We start from the raw sequence: 20295 nt of genomic DNA, 5'->3' as shown, positions 1-20295 counted from the left end.
TGTTGATTATGCTCATTTAATTCAGTAGGCATTCAATAAGTGCCTACTACTAGGGGACACTCTTAGGGAAGAAACAAAACTATAGCATTCAGTTTTCCAAATTTGCCCACATCCCAGGAGCACCCACGAATATCCTCCCTTAGTGTCTAAGTTTGGATATATCTGAATAAGTCCATGTTAGTCTACTTAACCATTAACATGCAAGTAAGAGCTAAGATGCAAGTGAGCACAGTGATAAATCAGAAAATGTGAAAACTATAGATGGAGGGTATATATAACTACTTTTGATAAAACTGCTAATTTCTAAATAGTGAGCTTAGACTCATAAGATATATTCACCACATGAAATATGTCTTGAAAAAGCCTTCGCTAGAAAACTACTTAATTTTCTCCCAAAAGAAAACTGTGAGAAATTACACATTTTTTTTTTCATTTGGAAGAAGCTGATAATTATCAGTGATGATGTACCACTCCTGGCTCCTGGGCTGCATACTAACCGATGGAGAAGAGAAATGAAATGGCACAGGCATTGCCCAAGCACATCTGGTTTTGGTTTTAAGCGCTGAGCCATATCATAATGTCTAGATTTGCCCTTTAAATTAACATCCCATTATCATGTTTTCTGGCAGGGAACTGTACAGATTGCAAATGGAGTTGGACTTAGAAGTCCACAAAAAATTAGAGCGGTGACAGTTTAGACATTAAGTACTAAACTCTGGCTTGCAGAGTTCCAATATAACCTGACTTATCTCAAGCCTATAAGGCTGAGAAAGGCAGAGCGTGAACTGGTTTTTGGGGAAGAGTTTAGATGAAAATTGGAGGAAAGTAGCAGTGGAAATAATGTCAATATTCAACCCCAATATATGAATTACTAATTACTAGTTTTCTCTTGTCTTTGATTTGATGTACTCAAGTTGATTTGGATAAAGACTTTTAAGGCATATGCAATGAAAAGTTTTCAGACTTCCCAAACTATCTCTTTCTTATGGAGCTAAAAATAAAAGCAATACAGACCACTAGACAAAGGTAGCAAAGACTAATTTTATAAGTTATCAATTATTATATGATTTTAACATTATATTTGTTCATTTCCCTTTGGAGCCTCTGCTTTGTTAGTCTTCTAATTACATGATTGATCTGAATTTATGCAAAATCCAGCACTGTACCTAAAGTATTCCTTTAGGTACAGTGCTGGATTCCTAAAATATAATTTGCTACTTAGTCATTACTTTAAAGGTATCTCAAAAATCTGAATGGAAATCACCTACTCAAAAAACTTAAGGGGACTGTCCTAGTTCCTTTTGCTGTCTCATGAATGACTTTTCAATCTAATCTAGTCAAATGAATCAAAAGTCATTGCTTGTATCTCTGTGCCCAAGTTCATAAAAATACACTTTGCAAATGCATTTTGGCATAAGAAAGAAGATCATTTTGAGGAAGGAAATCAATCAGAAAATCTTCCTGTGGGTAAACTCATTAAACAGTTCCACTATGCCTTCAAGATAGACTTCAAAATCTTTATCATGACTTACGGGACCCTTCAAAGGTCTGGCTTCCACAGAGCCCTCCAGACTTATTTCTTGCCTCTCCTGTGTTCTAGTTAAATGACTAGTAGCTTCCCAATATACCTTGCTCTTTTCCAGAGACTCAGAATGGGCTATGGCCTCTGCCTAGAATAGCAATGTCCAAGAAAATAATAAGAAAATACATATGCAGCATATGTATTTTAAATTTTCTAAGAGGGACATTTTAAAAGTAAAAAGAAGCCAGAAATTTAATTTTAATGTTACATTTTATTTAGCTCAGTATATACAAAATATTATGATTTAAATTATCAATATAAAAAATATTAATGAAGTATTCTACACTCATTTTTGTATGTTCTTCAAAATCCAATCACACTTACAGAGCATCTAAATTCAAGAGTAGCTGAATTAGCCATATAGCTAATGGCTACCATACTGGACAGCACAGGTATAGAAAACTTTTGATCTTCATACCTTTATGTTTCAATTTCACCCTGTCCAGGGATGACCTCCCTCATTCCCGGGTCTGGGTGCCCACCGAATGCCACCACAGTACATTAGATACATCTTCTGCAATAGCACTTAAACTCCCCTATCGGCTGTTTGTCTTTATGTTCCAGTAGACTTGTAGGGGACCAAATCTTACCTAATTTTATATCCTAAGCACCTAGCAAATGCCTTTCACATAAAGAGTCATGAGTTTTCACTTATGTTAAATGGAAATAGCACATAATTTTCCAAGTAGAAATTGGTTTAACAGTAAGTCCCAAATCTTTATATTAAGTTTTACTACCTATGTAGACCACTGTATTAGTAAACAATCTCTATGTCATGGCTTTTCTCAATTTGCTTTTCGAAAAGAAAAAGAAAAAAAAAATCTCAAAGCCAAAATTCTCATAAATGTCTAGTTAATTTGTAACTACTTAATATAAGCCAAGTTGTCATTTGCACAATAATATAAGCCATCATTAGAAGAGAACTAATGAAAGATTGTCTTAGTCAAAGAATTAACTAAGGAACTGGTTAACATTTGCAACACAGAGAGAAGGCAGGGCGGTATCTGCTCCTGAGCTGAGGTTGATGACCTCAAGAGTGATTTTGGCTCAGGCACCAACAATGGAATGTAGACCAATCACACTATTTGATCTATTTAAAAAGAGCCAAACTAGCAAAAGAGCAACTAACTTCCCTTCCTTCACTCCAGTTAAGTATCTGGTACTAAATTATCTTTTGAAGGAATCAACTAAGCAATATCGTTCATCTATATTTATTTACATAGCTTTGGCTATGGCTATGTGTATTTTGCCCAAACAAGCAAATAAACGATGAAATTATTAATCTCTCTCTTTAACGGCATAGTTCTGGGAAGAAACATAAAGGATTTTATAAAATACGAATTTGCAAACACTGAAATAACTATTTTCCTAGATATTTATTCAACACAATTCTCTTTTGTAAAGATTAACTGTAATGTGCCATCTTACAGGGCTTTGTAAACTACATGGCACTATATAAATGTGAGTTATTATAATTACTGAATAGGCTATTAATTAAAAACAGCAAAATTAGAAAAATTGAATTTTTAATTTTCATTAGTCTTAAGTATTAACTAATGATACTCTGCAGACCTTAATATCACAGCTCATTGAAAGTTGAGAAAAATGAGGAAAAGTGGTGTAATTTGCACAAGGCCTTTGATTCAGTCTTAGGTAGATTCAACGTTAAGCAACGGCAAACACCCTAGTCCTTGAGCCCAAGTGTCCAATTACTTTTCCCCTCCTCCTGAGTGCCTGTGATTCGCAAACCTCTCAGTTAACCCTTCTCTTCCAGCCAATAACCGTTGCCCAATGCTTGATTTTGAACTTCATTTTGGCAGCTTTTTTACTTAGTTTTTCAAGATTTTGTGGATGGTAGTGAGTTTTCTTAAAGGAGTCATATAAATGTCACCTTTAAAATTCCTTTCCCTAAGTCGTAGTTTGCTTATATGCAAGATATGTCAAAAGTTGATCTTCAAGGAAATGACTCTTAGCAGGCAGCATAGAGAGGCAGCTGCTGCAATGTACAAAAGCAGCACCATGCTCAATGGCTTAGCCATGGCTCCCTGGAGCACCCTGTCAGGGAACTCCCTACGACGCAACGAAGGCTTGGTGGGAAATAGAGCCATAATTGACTAGAAATGTCTGCCATGGGCCAGTACTGGATGCTGACAACTGAAGTGACTCATATTTGTCTCCAGGGTCTAGGTTGATAAGCAATGGGAAGGAGTTTGGGTAAAGACTACCCATTGGTAGGCAGCTGCTGAAGAAGTACTGACCCACAAAGAATGAACTAGTTTAACATACCCTGGATCTTTCCATACTGTCTGTATGTCAAGTGACTATAATACCCTGTGGTAAGTGGTGTCAAGATACATAATGGGTTACTGGAAAGTAGTTCATAAGAAATGTGGCTATGTCAACTGTCCAGTTAGATGTTGACTCAGCCCAAGTAAAAAATGGTGGCTTTCTTAGCAAATCTTCCTCTACTGCCTTCTTTAAATCTAACTTGAACCCAGTCTCTTCATGGACAATCCAATCCTCATTTCTACCAAAAAGATGAACCAGTGATACTCCTCATTTTCCACTCAGAGAAAAGAGCAGCAGAGAACAGTAAGAAGTCATCATCTGACCAGATGGAACCAATACTTGACGGAATAAATATCTGCTCCCTCCATTTTTGAAAACAGTAACAAGCTTCAAGATGAATGACAATTATACAACTTAACGTTTGGTTTTCCAATAATCTGTGTTAAGAGAGATTAGGGACTCAGTGATATTTTAATTCCAAAAGGCTCCATATTGCATATTCTAACAAAGCCTTAGCTTTAGCTAATTTTCTAATCCACAAAAAAATAAAAAAGGAAAAGAAAAGAAAAATAAAAAAGAAACCCTCCTTTAAAATGAAAGTTAGCTACGAGCTGCTTACAATTGCCTTCTGCCTCTGCCTCTCCCTCTGTTTGGCCCTTTCAGATTCTCGCTTCTCATACTCTCTGCGGTATTCTTCCTTCTTCAGCCTTTCGTGCTGATATTCCTCGTAGCTGTCATACCTGAGAAACATAACTTCCTCATTAAGTCAACCCAATTGCACAAAGCGAAATGAACAATAAACTGGGGAGGGGTAGGGTTTTAGGTAACGTCTTGTCATTGAAACGTAGAAATGAGAAGAGCCCGAGGAAAATGACACATCGTTACCTGGGCCTACGGCTGTAGGGCGATCTTGAACGTGATCTCGAGCACAGGGGAGAATTTCGGTGTGAACGGTGTCTGCAGTGGCTTGACTCATAGTAGTAGCAAGATCTGGGAGAAAGGAGAAAAACAAAAAGGGCATTCGCAACTGCCACTTAACCCCCGGTCGCTCGGCACGACTGAACATCCCATGCAACACTGTGTTATATAAACCGGCTTTTTTCTTCCTATGAGGAAGAGTTCCCAGTGACAGTTTCTGATCGTCTAGTCGGCTTAGAGTTCTGGGAGTGATGTGTTCTCTCCAGCGTCTCTTATTGATGTTAACGCCGAGCACCAGTCTGGTACACTGTCAGCTTTATCTCACATGGATCTCAACTACCCTGGCACAGGGCAGCTCTCCAGGTAATGGAAAAAGTTAGATGAGCAAGTTTCTTACAAATTGCTCTCTCTGATCTGACTGGCTCAAGGCACTGTGCTCAAGGCCAACAGATTTAAAGGAAGATGAAGTGCAATATATGTGTAGCAACAATCTCATTAGTTCTGTGGCATCAGAAATGCAGTGGCGAGGGGCCAGGCTGCCTGTGGGTTTTGAATGTTTTTTTCTGTTTTTGTTTTTGTTTTTGTTTACTTCCTGGGAACATCTTAGGCTTTGGTTGGGTTTTGACAAGGTTTACCTTGAAGAGGATCTACTGCCTGGGGATCTTGATCTTGACCTGGAATATGGTGATCGGGAACACGATCTGTGTCGAGAAAAGGACCTTGAACGAGAGCGCATCCTTTGGGGTCTTTGAGAAAATAAGGATTTGGGTGGTGACACGGAATCTCTACATGGAGAGTTAAAAGAAGAGCAGGAAGGCGACACATCGAACAATGAATAGGATTGCGTGCCATCCCAAGGGTAGTTCAGTTTATCACTTTCATCTTCGCTGTCATCAAACAGGCCATCCATGGCGAGTCCTGAATTTATAAACATAGGTAGTTTGGAGAATTGTTCGTTACTGAAATCACTGTCCCTCAGTTCTCTGGTCTTGTCTGCTTTGTCGTCAAAAACAGCTTGACTGGGATGACCGAAGTGCTTGTTCAGCTCAGCTCGGATTTCCTGGTCTTGGAGCTGTTTTCTGGTGCTGCAAGGAGAGACCTGCTTGCTCGCCTCCAAAGTCTCTCTCATGTAGCACTTGTCTGAATCTGTGGAAGAACAAATCTGCCCCTGCCAACTGGAGGAAGCATCTTTATATTCTAGTTGTCTAGAGTCTTGGAGCTCCTGTGATATATTAATGAGTATTTCCGTTTTGGAATTGAGTGACTGACAATAGTCATGGTCACCAAACAGCCGTAGACTGGGCCGCTTGGCCTTCCTTTCCTCGTGTCCACTGGTGAGCACTGAGGTCTTGCTGAGTTGTGCATACAACTCAGACTGCTCGGGCCCTTTCTTGGTGGAGTTATTGCCTTGGGTACCAGGAGATTCGCTGTACCGGGGCTTCTTTGATGGCGGAGGTACCACAGTCTTGCAAGAGGACTTCAGCTTTGGAGAAGCCCTGAAAGGGTTGTCTTGGTTGGCTTTATGAGGAGGAGTTGTGGGTGGAGTTAGGCCTGAAGCAAAAGAAGGAGAAAAAAAAAGAAGAAGAAGAAGAAGAAAAACGGGGATGGGGGGAGAAAGAGAGAAGAAACAGAGGTAATGTTCTTAAATGCCAGAATAAATTTTCTTAACTTTTCCAAGGTTTCAGACAATGATTAAAACTGAGTGAAAAAGAAAAACTGAATTCATCACAAGACCTGAAAAAGCGACTCTCTTCCCCTAAGCTTCTATCACCAAGAAAAGATGGATCTACAATGACAGACAACAGTGAGAGTCATGATATTTTGTATTTCAAATGGTCATGCTAACAGATTCTGCTTCCCAGGAAACATTAACGCATCCCTCCCACCCTCCATGGCACCAAGCAACACCAAAGTTCACATTTTCAAGGGCATCATATCATCTGTGTTACGGAAAATTAACGCGGTGGGACTCAGGGGACTCACAGAATAGCTTTGGTAGCATGTGTCTGCAAAGAACACTGTCAAGGATGCAAGTGGCTCAGGGTCTTTTTATCCAAGAAATGTACCCATGGAGTCAAAGTCAGGCAGCTTGAAAACAAGTGCATGAAATGACAGCAAAAACAGGGCAGGGTGGGATGATACAGGCAACTTCAAAGTAAGTTCAGTAAAATATGACATACGAATGCAGGGAACAAGACAACTCTACAACTTGATGGCAATGATTCTTCGTCTCCACAGTTCATTAACTTAGTAAACCATGGCTAATGTAGGTATAATACATTCTTGTAAGCATAACTAATACATTCTGTCTAAAATATGGTTCTGCTACAGAAACCTAAATGAACAGTAACACGAAATATTGCAGTGCCAGGGGACCATTTTATTTAGAGCATAACATTAGGGCAGGTTATGAGGCTGAAGAATTGAAACGAATCCAAGCTTTGGTAACTAGCTAATTAAAAATATTTTTAAAATAAAGGAAGAAGGGGGAGAATCCATCAGTGGTTGCATTCTGTGCTTTTCTATAGAAGGGCACAAAATTCCATCAGGAGTCATTGTGGGAGAGTCTGTGAAGTGTTGTTGCCTCCATTAAGTTTCACCCCCAAGTAAATGCTACTCATTCCTACACCAAGGAAGAATAATTGTGATGTGGCTTTAGAGCCCAAGGAACTTTGAATGAGGGAAGGCTGGAGTTCAAATGACTTTATGCTTACAAGGGAACATTTTAGTTTACAATACACTTTCTATTTAGGACGATGGGTGAATGCTATTCAGCAGAAAAGAACTTGAAGTCTGCTAGCAAGCCTGGGGTTAGACTTAAGGCAACTGCATGTTTTAAGGAAAGGCAGAGCAATCCTACCTTGCTGGAAAAAAAACTTTATATATATTTATTCAGAGAGAACCAAGTAGGTCACAGAAAGACACATGAACTTTTAGTATGAACAGGAAAATGCTGCTTCTCTCTCCTACTTTACATTAAAGACATGGAAGAAATTGATATTCTCCCTAAAATGAAATATTTTATACCAATACTTGGCAATATTATCATGCATGGCTAATTCCACCTTACTGAGGGAAGAAAGGGGACAAAATACAAAGTGGTTTGACTTTGGAAATCCATCCCAGAAAAGTTCAGAAAGATGGGGAAATGAAAACACAAAGAGAGGGACACATTTGAGTCTCGAAAAAGTCTCCCTTTATTAGCAGCCTACTGTATGCCTACCTTCTTTGCTTATACATGATAGGGAGGTGACATTATTGAATAAATCATCTGCATCACTGAGGCACACCCCCCTTTTTTTCCTTCTTTCGTAGATAAATGTCTTCTATTCAGTCTTAGAAATTCCTATCTGGTCAATCACTTCTCTCTTTCTTTCTTTTTTTTCCCCCTTGTTCTTTACCTTTTGCTCTGCCCATTGATACATACTGATCTCTACCACCTACTACCTTCAATTACCATTACAACAAATTTAAAGATACTAATGACAAGTTTTCAAATATTTCTCATAAGAAGCCAAGCTGCTCAAAGAAATAATGATGAATAATCTCTCTTGGTTGAGTAAATAACAGTCAAATATTCCAAATGACATAGCCATTGAATTGGGGGAAATGATATACAGCATCCTGAAATCCAACTCCATAAATCTTTTCATGACACTCCAAATTAAGGTAGTTTTTATTTTTTTAATAATTTACTGCCAGGATTACTCACTTGATACTTATCAGATATAGCTATATATTCTTGTTTGTCTTTTTTTGAATGTGAATTATATCTCGTCTCTCCAAATACATTATATAAGCTCTTAGTAGAATGTCACTTCGGCTTAGTTTTGCAAAATTTTTTACTCATTTTTATTTTTATTTTCTAGATTCTCCTTTAGGGGTGGATCTCACATTTTGGTGGCCCAAGGATCACTTGAGAAGCTGGTTAAACATTTTTAATGAGATGGGTCACAGACCACATATGGAGAGCCACTGTCCTACAGTGCCTATGTGGCACATTGCCTTTTACTCAGGTATATGTATTTTGACTGACATTCTAGACCTATGAAAAGAAACCCTAAACTTCAGAAACACCAAATTAGGCCACTATTAAAGAGAGACTAGTTCTAAAAATAGCTCCGCTATCTAGGGATTTTAAATATAGAAATTCTTTTTAGTCTTGAACATTTGAAACCCTCGCCCTAGTACCTAAGCTCATTATCACTTAAATAACTGATTCTCAAGTTGCTCTTGGGAATGGTGACACCCCAATTGTAGTTTCTTTGAGTTAAAAACAAAGCCTTTCACCTCCTTTACATATTGGATAGCCGGTGGCCATTGAACAGACATTCTCTGAATGCCTACTGTGTGCTGGATGCTACATCAAGTACTGGTGTGTCAGGAACTCAGCTCCAAGGATGTCACAGTCATTTTTGATACAGAAACAATTCTTTAAAATTCGAAGTAAGTATATTTTCTTGTATATGGGCTTAAAATCTACAGAAACTCTGAGATAACCAAATATACCCCGTGAGTGAAAATATCAGGGCTGTCCATTTCCGTTGGCACTACTTGTTAAAACAAATAAAGAATAATTGCTTAGTGGGTAGAAGTTATTTTAGGATCAGTGGGTAGGAGAAAATAATTCAGATAACTCCCTGAACTTTCTACCGTTTACTGAAATGTCTTTAATCGGACAATACCTCTAAGTAGGACTAAGAATTCTCAGGAATCACAATACTTCGAACCACCAGCGCCTAATTAAAAATCCATTTCCAGAGATAGTTGAGACGCAGAGCAAAACAACAGTGCAAAAAGCATTTTTTTTTTTCTTTTAACACAGTGTCAAACTTTTAAGAGCTGCTGATGGGACAGGGTACCCCTCACTGCACCTGATCTAATTGGATTTCTCTAACTCCATCTCTCCTACCCAGATTTTTTTTTCCCTTGGGGTAGGAGGGCAGTCGATACCAATCCCTAAAGCCACTACCTTTGCTCATCATCCCACTAATCGCCAGACTCTCAATTTCATCCCACAAGCCTAAACCAACAATGCTAATGCCTCCCATAACCTCCGGATTATTTCCTGTGTGTTGATTTTCTGGGAAATGTGTACATTTTGGTGTTGACAGTACAAGGTATATTCCGTGCTCTCTCTTGAACTTAGCAGGTTTTGACAGATTTATGTGAGGACAGATGGCCATTACAGGCTGAAGGCTGACAAGAGGCAGTTCAGAGCATTGTTAACACACTTGCACAAACTCTCAGCAGTGAAGCGCTGTGCAGAATGTAATTCAGACTATAGCTTTTTTATTGCTGCCTATTTTCTTTTGTCAAAAGAGCCTGCTGTGCAGAGCAACAAATGGCTGCTATTACCCAGAATGTAATGGGTGTCAGACAAATCACGTAACACAAACAATCAAGAGTATGTAGGTCATATTTCAACAGAGCACAACCTTAGCAATATTTATGATTACTGCATTGAAATGTGCTCTATAATAAACAAGTACCTCTACATCACTCACACTTATGCACTTCTGCACGGCAAATCCGGGAGAAGTGGTACACACTCTACAGTCATCTTTTTAAACAGCCCTTTTATTTAAAAAAAAGTCAGAGACAAGTTTTGTTTTGTTTTGTGTTTCATTATGTGCTGTAAAACGATTTTCTTTGAGGAGTTCTCTTTTGGGCTTCTTTGTTTAATTGAATGACTCTGGTAAATGGTGACTCTTCTGCTCTGTTTTTTGTGCTCCCCTATCCACTCAATAATTTCGGCAGGATCTTTTTTTTTTTTTTTTTTTTTTTTTTTTTATTTTAAAAATTTATAAATTTTACAAAGTCTACTGCTAAATCTGTGACTTGCTTTGCAGTTTATTTGATGGCAAAATTTTTCTTATGTTGCATGCCAATTCAGAGAGTTCCTAAGGAAAAACAATAAGAAGAGTTTTAACTTACTTAAAAAACTCACCAAAACAAAGAAAAAAAAAGTAAAGAAAAGGATCAAAAAAGACTGGGCAAAGAGAGGTGTATGACTTGTCCTACTCCCATATTTTTTGGCCTCAAGAACTTTGAGTGGGTGTCAAGAGGGTATAAGAAATGCTGATGCTCACTCAGAATGAGCTCTTAGCGCTATACCGGTTGTTAGGATATTTCATTGATAAAAGCTCCTCCAGTACCTTCCACCTACCACCACCTGCTCCAGAAATCACTGGAACTCCACAAGAGCCAGCAACCAAAGTGTTAATGGTTGACACAGAGTGGCCTCCCACACCTTTCTCTGGCTGAGCGTACCCTTGCCTTTATTGCTTTTTAAGTATTCTTATAACAAACTGGCCTTACAGAAAAGCTTCAGAACATTATTATGACATGTAACGAATTCCCCATCTCTTGTTCACGGAAGACGAAGATATTATCAGTTGGCTCCAGTGCCCTTTCCCACAGAGCTAGGGCAGGAGAGGGGAGCAGGATGTGGGTGAGGGGCACCTGGCTTTCCAGGTGTTTACGCCTCCCCCATCCCCACAAACTAATGTGGGAAAGGAAATTGCATCCTTGGCTTAAAAGAAACTGGATAGTATCATGTTCAGAAGAGAAAACCGAAGAACAAAGAAATTATCTTTCCAGACGTTGGGTTGAGAAGAATGAGATTAAAAATAGAAAACGAAGGATATGTTTCAAATGTGGAAAAAATTCCTGACAGTAAGAGTTGCCAAACATTGCAACGGCTATAAGGAGAATTTGTTGGGTCTCCCTTGGATTCTTCAGGCACAAGAATGGATTATATGACCTGTCAAAATCACTTTCTAGTTCTCTGACACTATGGTTTTCCTTTTAAAATTACCAACTACTGTTCATATTTTGCTTTGGTCTATTTCCCTTAAAAGAGTATATACCAAAAAGGTACAGCAAATGTATGCTGTTTTTCAATATTCCATCCAGAACAATGTACTATGAAATGGGAAGTCCAAAAAAAATTATAAGAAAAAATGTTACAAATTGATTGGTTAATAAGTAGAGTATTTTTTAAAGAACGAGTCCATTTTTTAAAGCACTTTGAAAAATTGCCAAACAAAACTGAGGGAAAACATTAGTGAAAAATAAATGACACTAAATCACACGTCCACTCTCATCAAAACCGTGGGGAGAAAAATATATCAATGGAGGAAAAAATTGCTAACACTATGTGCTAGGGTGATGAGATTGCTGATTATTTTGCTTTTCTCATTTTCCTAATTTTCCTAATTAGTTATAAAATAGTTATATTGCTTTTTATTACTTTTATAGTAATAACAATAAAACAATTTACATGTACATATACATATATATGAAATTCTGGGGTAAGTCATTTTGGTCCCTAACCAAATTCCTTCATGTCTTGTGGTTAATACCATCATCTTGCTGAGGTGACACTGCTTTGCCATTCCAGTTTCAGAAACAAAAATTCTAGTGCTTTGAAAACCTCCATATGCAATAATAGATTTAATGCCTTCTGCCAAAAGAGCATCCTCTTTTCTCTCTTCTTGCTTTACTAACAGCTATTTTGAAATCAAATTAGTTTTTACACCTGTAAAAGCTTTTTTTTTTTATCAGTCAAAATGAGCTAGTTTAGGACAATCACAAAGTCAGACCAGCTGGCAACACCTAATAAAGCAAACTTCCTATCTTATTCCTCCTGTTTTCCAGAGACTCTGCAGATGGGACAGAGCGATTATTCTGGAGGTCTTAGAATTTTGTTGACTCTTTACATTTCCTCCGAAATGTTCAGAAAATTTCTCTAAAATTTGTGAGAGTAAAGAAAAAGAAGACACCAAAAAGGCTTAGGCAACGACTTGGTACAATTCCTCTCTCACAAACAAACAGATTAAACATCTAGACCAAGGAACAACAAATCAACAACACGAATGCTGTTTCTACCCTGTCCTCCCCCAATGCTGCATCTATGGCAGACATCACTAACTGATCATGATATTCCTACTGAGTATGGATTTGGCCTTAGAATCTTTCTCAACACAATGCTCCTGGCAGCCAATACCAAACAATGACACTTGGCAAGTGAAATGAAGCCTAACATTTCTTAACATAACAGATGCCGACTACTATCTTTAAAATTCAGGCTTCAGGAAAGAGATATAATCTCTAGTCAAACAGACCTGCCTTTGAACCCATGCACCTCCACAGAGCTAGAATCAACATACAGCTTTTCCTTAACAATTAAATGGGCAGAGAATCAAAAAGATAATATATATATGTAAAGTGCCTATTGGGGATGTGCCTAACCTCTAGAATTTGTAGTAAAACTATATACAGCTATTGTAGAGAGAATATCAGGGAGGAGATTTTTCTACCTTGATTTGGTAAATCTCACACCCACATCAAAAGTAGTAGATGTTCAGTTTCATGGAGAGTTAACAGGGTTCGCCACAAAAAGAATATATACCTTTACATATGAGTGTGCCAAAGAACAGATAACATTAAAGTCAATAACAGGGAACAGGTAAGATAATCAAAAGTTAAAAAGATAAGCAGCAAGGTACAATGGCCTCAGTAAATGAAGTTAACATAGTATCAGTAGTTAAATAGCTAATACTTATTAAACACATATATGCTGATACTAAACTAAAACTTTTTTCATGTTTTATTTAATTTAATCCTTATGGTGACTCAATGAGATGTAGGTACAATTATTATCTTCATTTGATGTATAAGGATCCTGAGTCTCACAGAAGTTATCTAAATAAACCAAAAGCCATACAGCTAAATGAGGGTAGATCCAGAATTTGAACTTGGGTTTGTCCAAAATCAGAAACAAGGTTCTGCCCAACTTCACTAAGCTACACTGTTTTTTAAAAGTCATAATAAATTACTTTTGTTTGGAGCGTTGCTGCTTATAAAGTGTATTAGTTCAGGTTAAACCACAAGAAATTGCCATTTTTTTTATGTCAAAAATAGTTGATACTGGAGATTTTATGTTTCAACCTATAATTTAGTTCTTTGAGTCAGACAGTAATTTCATTGTGAAATATAAACAGGACTTAAAATTCAGGAATCTGAGATCTAGAAAAGATTAAGGATATAGAAGAGTCTTAGCAATTAAAAGATGAAGGAGGAAAGTATGTGTTTTATCTTGGACAGTTCCTTGTTGATTTCACTGTCCATGCAAAATTCCTTCTTACCTAAACATCCCCTTGATTTGCTGCCTTCTTGCTTCTGCTCCATCAATATCTTCTCCCCTTCCCACCTGCATATTTCAAAATCCGATACACAGAATTTTCTCCCTTAAGGCTCCCCAAGTCAGGTCAGCCTGTGGAGAGTTCAATCTCTTTCAAACTCATTTCCATGGATCACCTCTGTCATTCACTGCATAATGGTATTGTCTTAATAATTCTTTCAGTCCTGAACTGCCTTTTTGTTGCAATTGCAAAAGGAATTGTTGTTGTCGTCGTTGTTGTTTCTATTTCTTTTTCTGAAATTTCATTGTTACTATATAGGAACGCTATAGATTTTTGTACATTGATTGTGTATCCTGCAACTTAAAAAGTATTTGTTTATTGTTTCTAATAGTTATTTGGTGGAGTCTTTAGGGTTTTCTATAAAGAGAATCACATCATCTACAAAAAGTGACAATGTGACTTCTTCATTCCCAATTTAGATGCCTTTTATGTCTTTCTCTTGCCTGATTGCTCTAGCTAGGACTTCCAACACTGTACTGAATAAGAATGGTGAGAGCAGACAACCTTATCTTGTTCCTGATCTTAAAGGGTTTTATAATTCTTTTCAATCTTCTGTGTAATCATTGTATTTAACTTGACGTCATGTTACAGGGTTCCCTTTAATAATTTCTTTTCTCCCTTTGGTGAATCTCTTGAGGCACAATCAGTGTTGGTCATATCCTCCAAATACTACTACACAACACATTTTACTCAAGATTTTTAGAGAAAATAGAGATCATAAACATCACATATTTCAAACCCACAATATCTCTACAAAAAAAAAAAAAACCTCCTCTCCTCCACCAATCTCCTTCTCTATACATCATCCTCCAGGCAATTTCCAAAGAGTCTTTCCAGCCTCCTTGAGCATCCTCCAAGTTCTTCCTCATCCCCTTGTTTCTTTATAGCTCTAGATTCCTTCTCTTATGTAAAGCAATTTGGCCCTACTTCAGCTTCTCTATTTGCATCTTCACACTTACAAGCACCATGCTCAACAAACTTAAAACCACTTTTGTCCACCTTTCTTAGGAGGTAGCAAAACATTATAAATAATAATGTTTCATGCTTCTTATACAATGTGTTCTTTTCCTTTCTCCCAATAGCCTATAAGCCCACATCTTAAACACAAGAACATTAACTTAGCATCTACTATGGGCCATGTACTATGCTCCATGCTTTATGTGGATTAGCCTCTTTGTCTGATACTTGCTATACATCCATCTACCAAGACCTATTATATTGTAAGCATAGAGCAGGTATTAAGAATATGTTGTTAAATTGATTTTTGTTTTACTCAATAATCTTTCAAAGCACCAAGAAAAAGGGATTTAAACTAGTGAGGTGAATTCTGGTTCACTGACAGAAATAAATCCACTGTAAATATTTTTAAAGATTCTAAATATTAAAAAAGTATTTTCTATAAATCTCTACCTGCTTTTCAACAGTGTAGGCTCTTAATCTATCAAAATTTAACTAAATTATTTAAAATCAGATGTCCATTAATCAGATAAATATTAAAACTTATGGCATAAAGAAAATATAAATAAGTGCTTTTTAAATAACAACATAATCTCACTAATAGAATTATTTAAATGACATGTTCATATACATAAATTAGCAAAACATTTCAAAAATGAATACACCCAGTGCTAGCAAGAATGAAATAAAGCAAGCTTATCCATAGAGTGCTAATAGGACTGTAAATGGAAATACCCACTTCAGAAAATAATGTGGCACTATATATCAAAAAGCCCCAAGATATTTATATCCTTATATTCAGTATTCATAACTACTAGAAATTTACTTGAGAAAATAAGATAAAATTTATGAACAATGATTTCCACTGCAGTGCTATTTCAAAATGGTACTACTTTAAAACAACCTAAATGTGTAACAGGAGGAGTATGATGAAGTAAACTTTGATATACCTACTCAAACTGTTATACCGCATGCTAAAAGCCTGCTAACAAAGGCCTGTAATAATACAAAAATTTCTTATTAAAATGTTAACTAAAAATCAAGGTGCAAAATTTACACACACACACACACACACACACACACACAATGGTCACAGATGTTTAAAAATATACATAGAAAACAATGTTATGGATATTTTTTCACTTTAGATCTATGAATAACTTTTCCACTAGTTTATATTAATGACACTGTTACAGTAAATTTTATTATAATCAGAGAAAAATCAAAAGTGTTTCTTTTAATAGAAAACTTGGTTTTGGTATATACCGTGGAAACTTTCTCAACCCTCACTAACACAGAGGAACCAATACTGGCAGCATTCTGAACACCCCTAGATAATAGATTCCTTTCCGTGACCTTGCACCTGTAAGCTGCAGAAGTGTATTTTCCCAAACCGGTTAATGCCATTACACTGGTGACTAAAATTAAGTAAAAGAATAAAATATTGTGTAAATTAATAAAATCTAAGTTAAAAAAAAACTTATTTATATAAAAAGACCCAATAAAGGTATATCACTAAAAGAAAAGCTATCAAATTACTTGTAGATGGGTGCTGTTGGAAAACTGAGGAAACGTGGGGGATTATGATTTGATTTACGTGAAAATCCTAAAAATCTGGAATGATCCTATACTATGACTACCACGTAAATGCCTTTAATTCTTTTCTTTTAAAGAGTAAGAAACAAAAATTGGAGACCATTTATGATGCATTACTAGTGAGGTGTGTGCCAGATGGATGAACGAATCTCGAGTTAGCACACTTAAGTTAGGTAAAGGTCTCTGCCTCCTACCAAAAATTTGATATTTAATGTATATTTATATATTTTAAGCAAAAGCAAACAATGAAATAGTATATACTTAAATCAACTTTTTAGATAAACCACCAAAATCACATTCTCATTGGTCCACTAAGAAGGCCTCTACAGTTTATGATTTATACACACGAGAGTAACTTATAATCATATATGCAAATTATAATTTATTTAAGAAATAATGTTATGTACATGCTTATAAGCAAACACATGTGTGTATATGTATGTATGTATATAAAGATATATTTTTACATATATGTACATATGTTTGTCTACATACACATACGCACCTATTAAATATATATAAATACCATAAAATTAACTACTCCACTGCTTTACCAAATCATGCGATCATGCAATGAACCTTTCAAAAGGAGGTAATTTAGCAAACTCAAAGTGTGAAATTAAACTTAGCAACAATGACTATGGGGTGTGTAGGCACCACGGTTCTGGTTGAAAGCATCTTGTTTCGCTTACAGTTCCTTTACCCTTATCAGCAATGGCCAGAGCCAAGGAACTTCTTGTTCAGACATCCTAAGATGCACTTTCTGGTGGAATTCAAGTACCTAAACCTAAAGCACTCGGTGCCAAGACACCATTTGCAACCAACTCGGAAGTCTACTTTGGAACTCTTCAGATTGATAAGTTTCTCAAAGGTCAGTCCAAGTTATTATTGCTCATTCTACTTCACTATGTGAGATAAAGACTGCCTAAATAAGTTCGGAAGCCCAAACGATGATGAAAATTGCTCTTGTTTAAAAACATATTAGAACTTTTTTGGTAAATGAGTATATTTTCATTTTTCTTCTTTGCTGAAAAGATATTAAAACAGTAACACTATACAGGAGAGCATTATACTGTTAAGTATAAAGGAGAGTTAGAAAATGTTCCAAGTGAAGCACTGAGAACCTGGCTTCAAACCTTTGCTCCTTGCTTTCTAGCTCTGCGATCGTGGGAAAGTTATTTAACATCTCTGAACCTCATTTCCTCAGCTTAAAAACGAGAAAACTACTGCCATCCTTACGAGGTCTTGTGAAATTAGCCAAAACCACTTATATGCCTGGCACATGTATTGAGTGGGAGATCAGTAAATGTTCATTTCTCCTCCTACTCAAGTTTTAGTGTGTTAATCAGAAATAGGGTTATTTGAGGATCCAAAGCAGTAATATATATTCATCAGAGAGTCTGGCCCAAGTCTGATCCACAGTAAATGTCTTCTCTTGAAAAAAAAATAAATAAACGACTAGAAACATTGATAAATAACTTCATACACAATGTTGTTAGTTCTCAGTTAATTTCATTAATCATAGAAAGAATACATCCTATTATTTAATATATATCACACACACACACACACACACACACACACACACACACACACAGAGCTCCAAGTGAAATGTAAGGCTTACCTGCAGTTCCAGAGAGTTCCACACTTAAGGTTCGTTCAATAGTCTTGTTCTCAAATGGGGAACCCTTGGTGTCACTGGAAGATATGGCACATTTATAAAAACAAACTGAAATGGAGTTGCTGTAGCCAAATGTATTAGAACCCCCTTCCCTTTCTGAAAATCGTTACATTTCTTAATACTTACTTTGGTGACTCTGGGGTCAGAGGAAGAGATAAAGTTGTTGGTTTGGCTAAAGGAAAAAAAAGGAAACTAATTATGAAATATTGAGTGTTTTTCTTAGATTTGTTTTCTTTCTACTACAGTCAGGTTGGAAACTGGAAACTGGAAAATGAAAGTAAGAAAATCCCTGAATATTGGATCAAAGTCAGACAACAGTCCATTATGCTAAAAAAAAAAAAAAAATTCCAAACAACATTTGCATCAGGAAATTATCATTCAAAAAACATATAAAAACAGAATTTTCCAAAAAAGAAATGTAGCATCCCTGTTAAGAATTCAAAATTTTGCATCATACCATCAGAGAGAAATAATGTGTTCTATTTTAATTTGGAATACAGTACACGGTTTGTTTAGACAAGAAAACAGCAGAGTAACTACAAGATGACAGAACGTTATGAATATTCAGTTGATTTTTCTCCTAACATGTATAATTTTATATCTAGCCTGAGAATAGATTATTTCTATGAGGCCAAAACTCACTCAATAACCATTCTAATTCACTAAAAATTAATTGAGAGATTATGGCAAATTGTCGACATTGACCCAAATGGCTTAAAAGGGGTTCAGATCTCCAGATCTGTTAGACAACTAAAGTAACATACTATGTTTGTCAGTTGAGAGACTTATACACTTGTAAAGACGGCTCATCTACTTCCTTTTATGCTCCCTAAATTCTCCCTCCTACAGAAGGCATTTCCCAATTATTAAGGGGGAATAAGACTCTTCTCACGCCCAAATTCCAATTGCTTCACTTTGGCAGTCTTGTATTTTGAACAGAAGGAGGGGGAAACATGAGAAATGCCCTTGGGATATATATCCACATATTATGTATATATATGCTTATCTATAAAGATATATTTGTACGTATGTGGGTTTATGTCAGTTTTTTTCTCAGTAAAATAACTACTTTCGAAAGGTCAAGAGATAGTCGTTTATGAAATGAAAATCATAGACATGAAACCAAAAACATCTTTAGAATAAACTTCCTTATTTTATGGATGAAAAACCTGAGAAAACTCTTTAGAGATGCTAAATGATATTTCCAAGGCCATAAAACTAGTTACTGGTAGAGGCAGCCCAGAATATATTTCCTTTCTCCTATTATCAAAAGGAACTGCAACCAATAGATATTAAAGTAAATTAATCAACCCCAGTAATTAAGGTCCTTTGAAATGTGAAAATAATATTTATGTCCAAATTAGGCTGAAATTAGGTACTTTACTTGGATAAATAGTATTTACATATTTAATTTGTAGGCTTAGATTTAGTTTTTAAGCAAAGGAATGGTTTATCATCCATCCAGTGTGCATCCAGTAATATGAAGCTCTGCTGTCTTCTACAAATTAGGTACATTGATTGATTGGCTTTTTCATATACACAGATAAATGAACTGGGTTTACATTAATTTTTTTAGTATGTCTGATATAATGAGCCTTTCAAAAAGAACACACTTATGAAGGAACTTTATCAACTTTTGCAGTGCTCAACTAATAATTAGGATAATGCAAACAAGTTCTATAGAATATGTCACCAGATATGAACTATGTGCTATCTCACACAATAAATGTACACTGAAAATCAGTCACTGGAATTCTAGTTTTAAGGTGTAGGGTAGGGTACCTGAAATGCTCAAAGGAAGACCCTCAAAATTCTGAAAGTTGGGTACAGGTAAGGCCAAGGACAATGGAAGGACAGGAGAAGGCAGTGGCCATATTTAATGGGAGAGAAGGCAAACAGGAAATGAGGGCCTTAGGAAGGGTATAGCCCCCAACCACATTCAGATCCTAATCCCTGAAAAAGCCCATACTCACAAAAGACACCGCTACAGGGACACTGATTTTGTTCACTCAGAGTTTAACCCACACCCATTCAAATGACTGGTAGACACAGACTATGATCCT

The 20295-nt window shown here is 36.5% G+C and overlaps 1 protein-coding gene across 4 annotated transcripts in view; it reads right to left on the bottom strand.

Moving 5' to 3' along the window:
• The window catches only part of PPARGC1A (PPARG coactivator 1 alpha), a 598261-nt gene that overhangs the window by 11014 nt on the left and 566952 nt on the right, over positions 1-20295 (bottom strand). For all 4 annotated transcript variants that reach the window (XM_006918959.3, XM_006918957.3, XM_025051802.1 and 1 more), the window contains 5 exons: positions 18359-18404; positions 18176-18249; positions 5425-6340; positions 4757-4861; positions 4491-4611 (listed from right to left, as the gene is read on the bottom strand). In XM_006918959.3, coding sequence (XP_006919021.1) covers positions 4491-4611; positions 4757-4861; positions 5425-6340; positions 18176-18249; positions 18359-18404 — 1262 coding nt within the window. The remainder of the gene's footprint in view (positions 1-4490; positions 4612-4756; positions 4862-5424; positions 6341-18175; positions 18250-18358; positions 18405-20295) is intronic.

This window comes from Pteropus alecto, unplaced genomic scaffold (genome assembly GCF_000325575.1).
Source record: "Pteropus alecto unplaced genomic scaffold, ASM32557v1 scaffold5, whole genome shotgun sequence".
In the NCBI taxonomy this organism is placed as follows: Eukaryota; Metazoa; Chordata; class Mammalia; order Chiroptera; family Pteropodidae; genus Pteropus; species Pteropus alecto.
The sequence above is the reverse complement of the archived record's forward strand: the minus strand, read 5'-3'. Positions and strand labels throughout refer to the sequence as shown.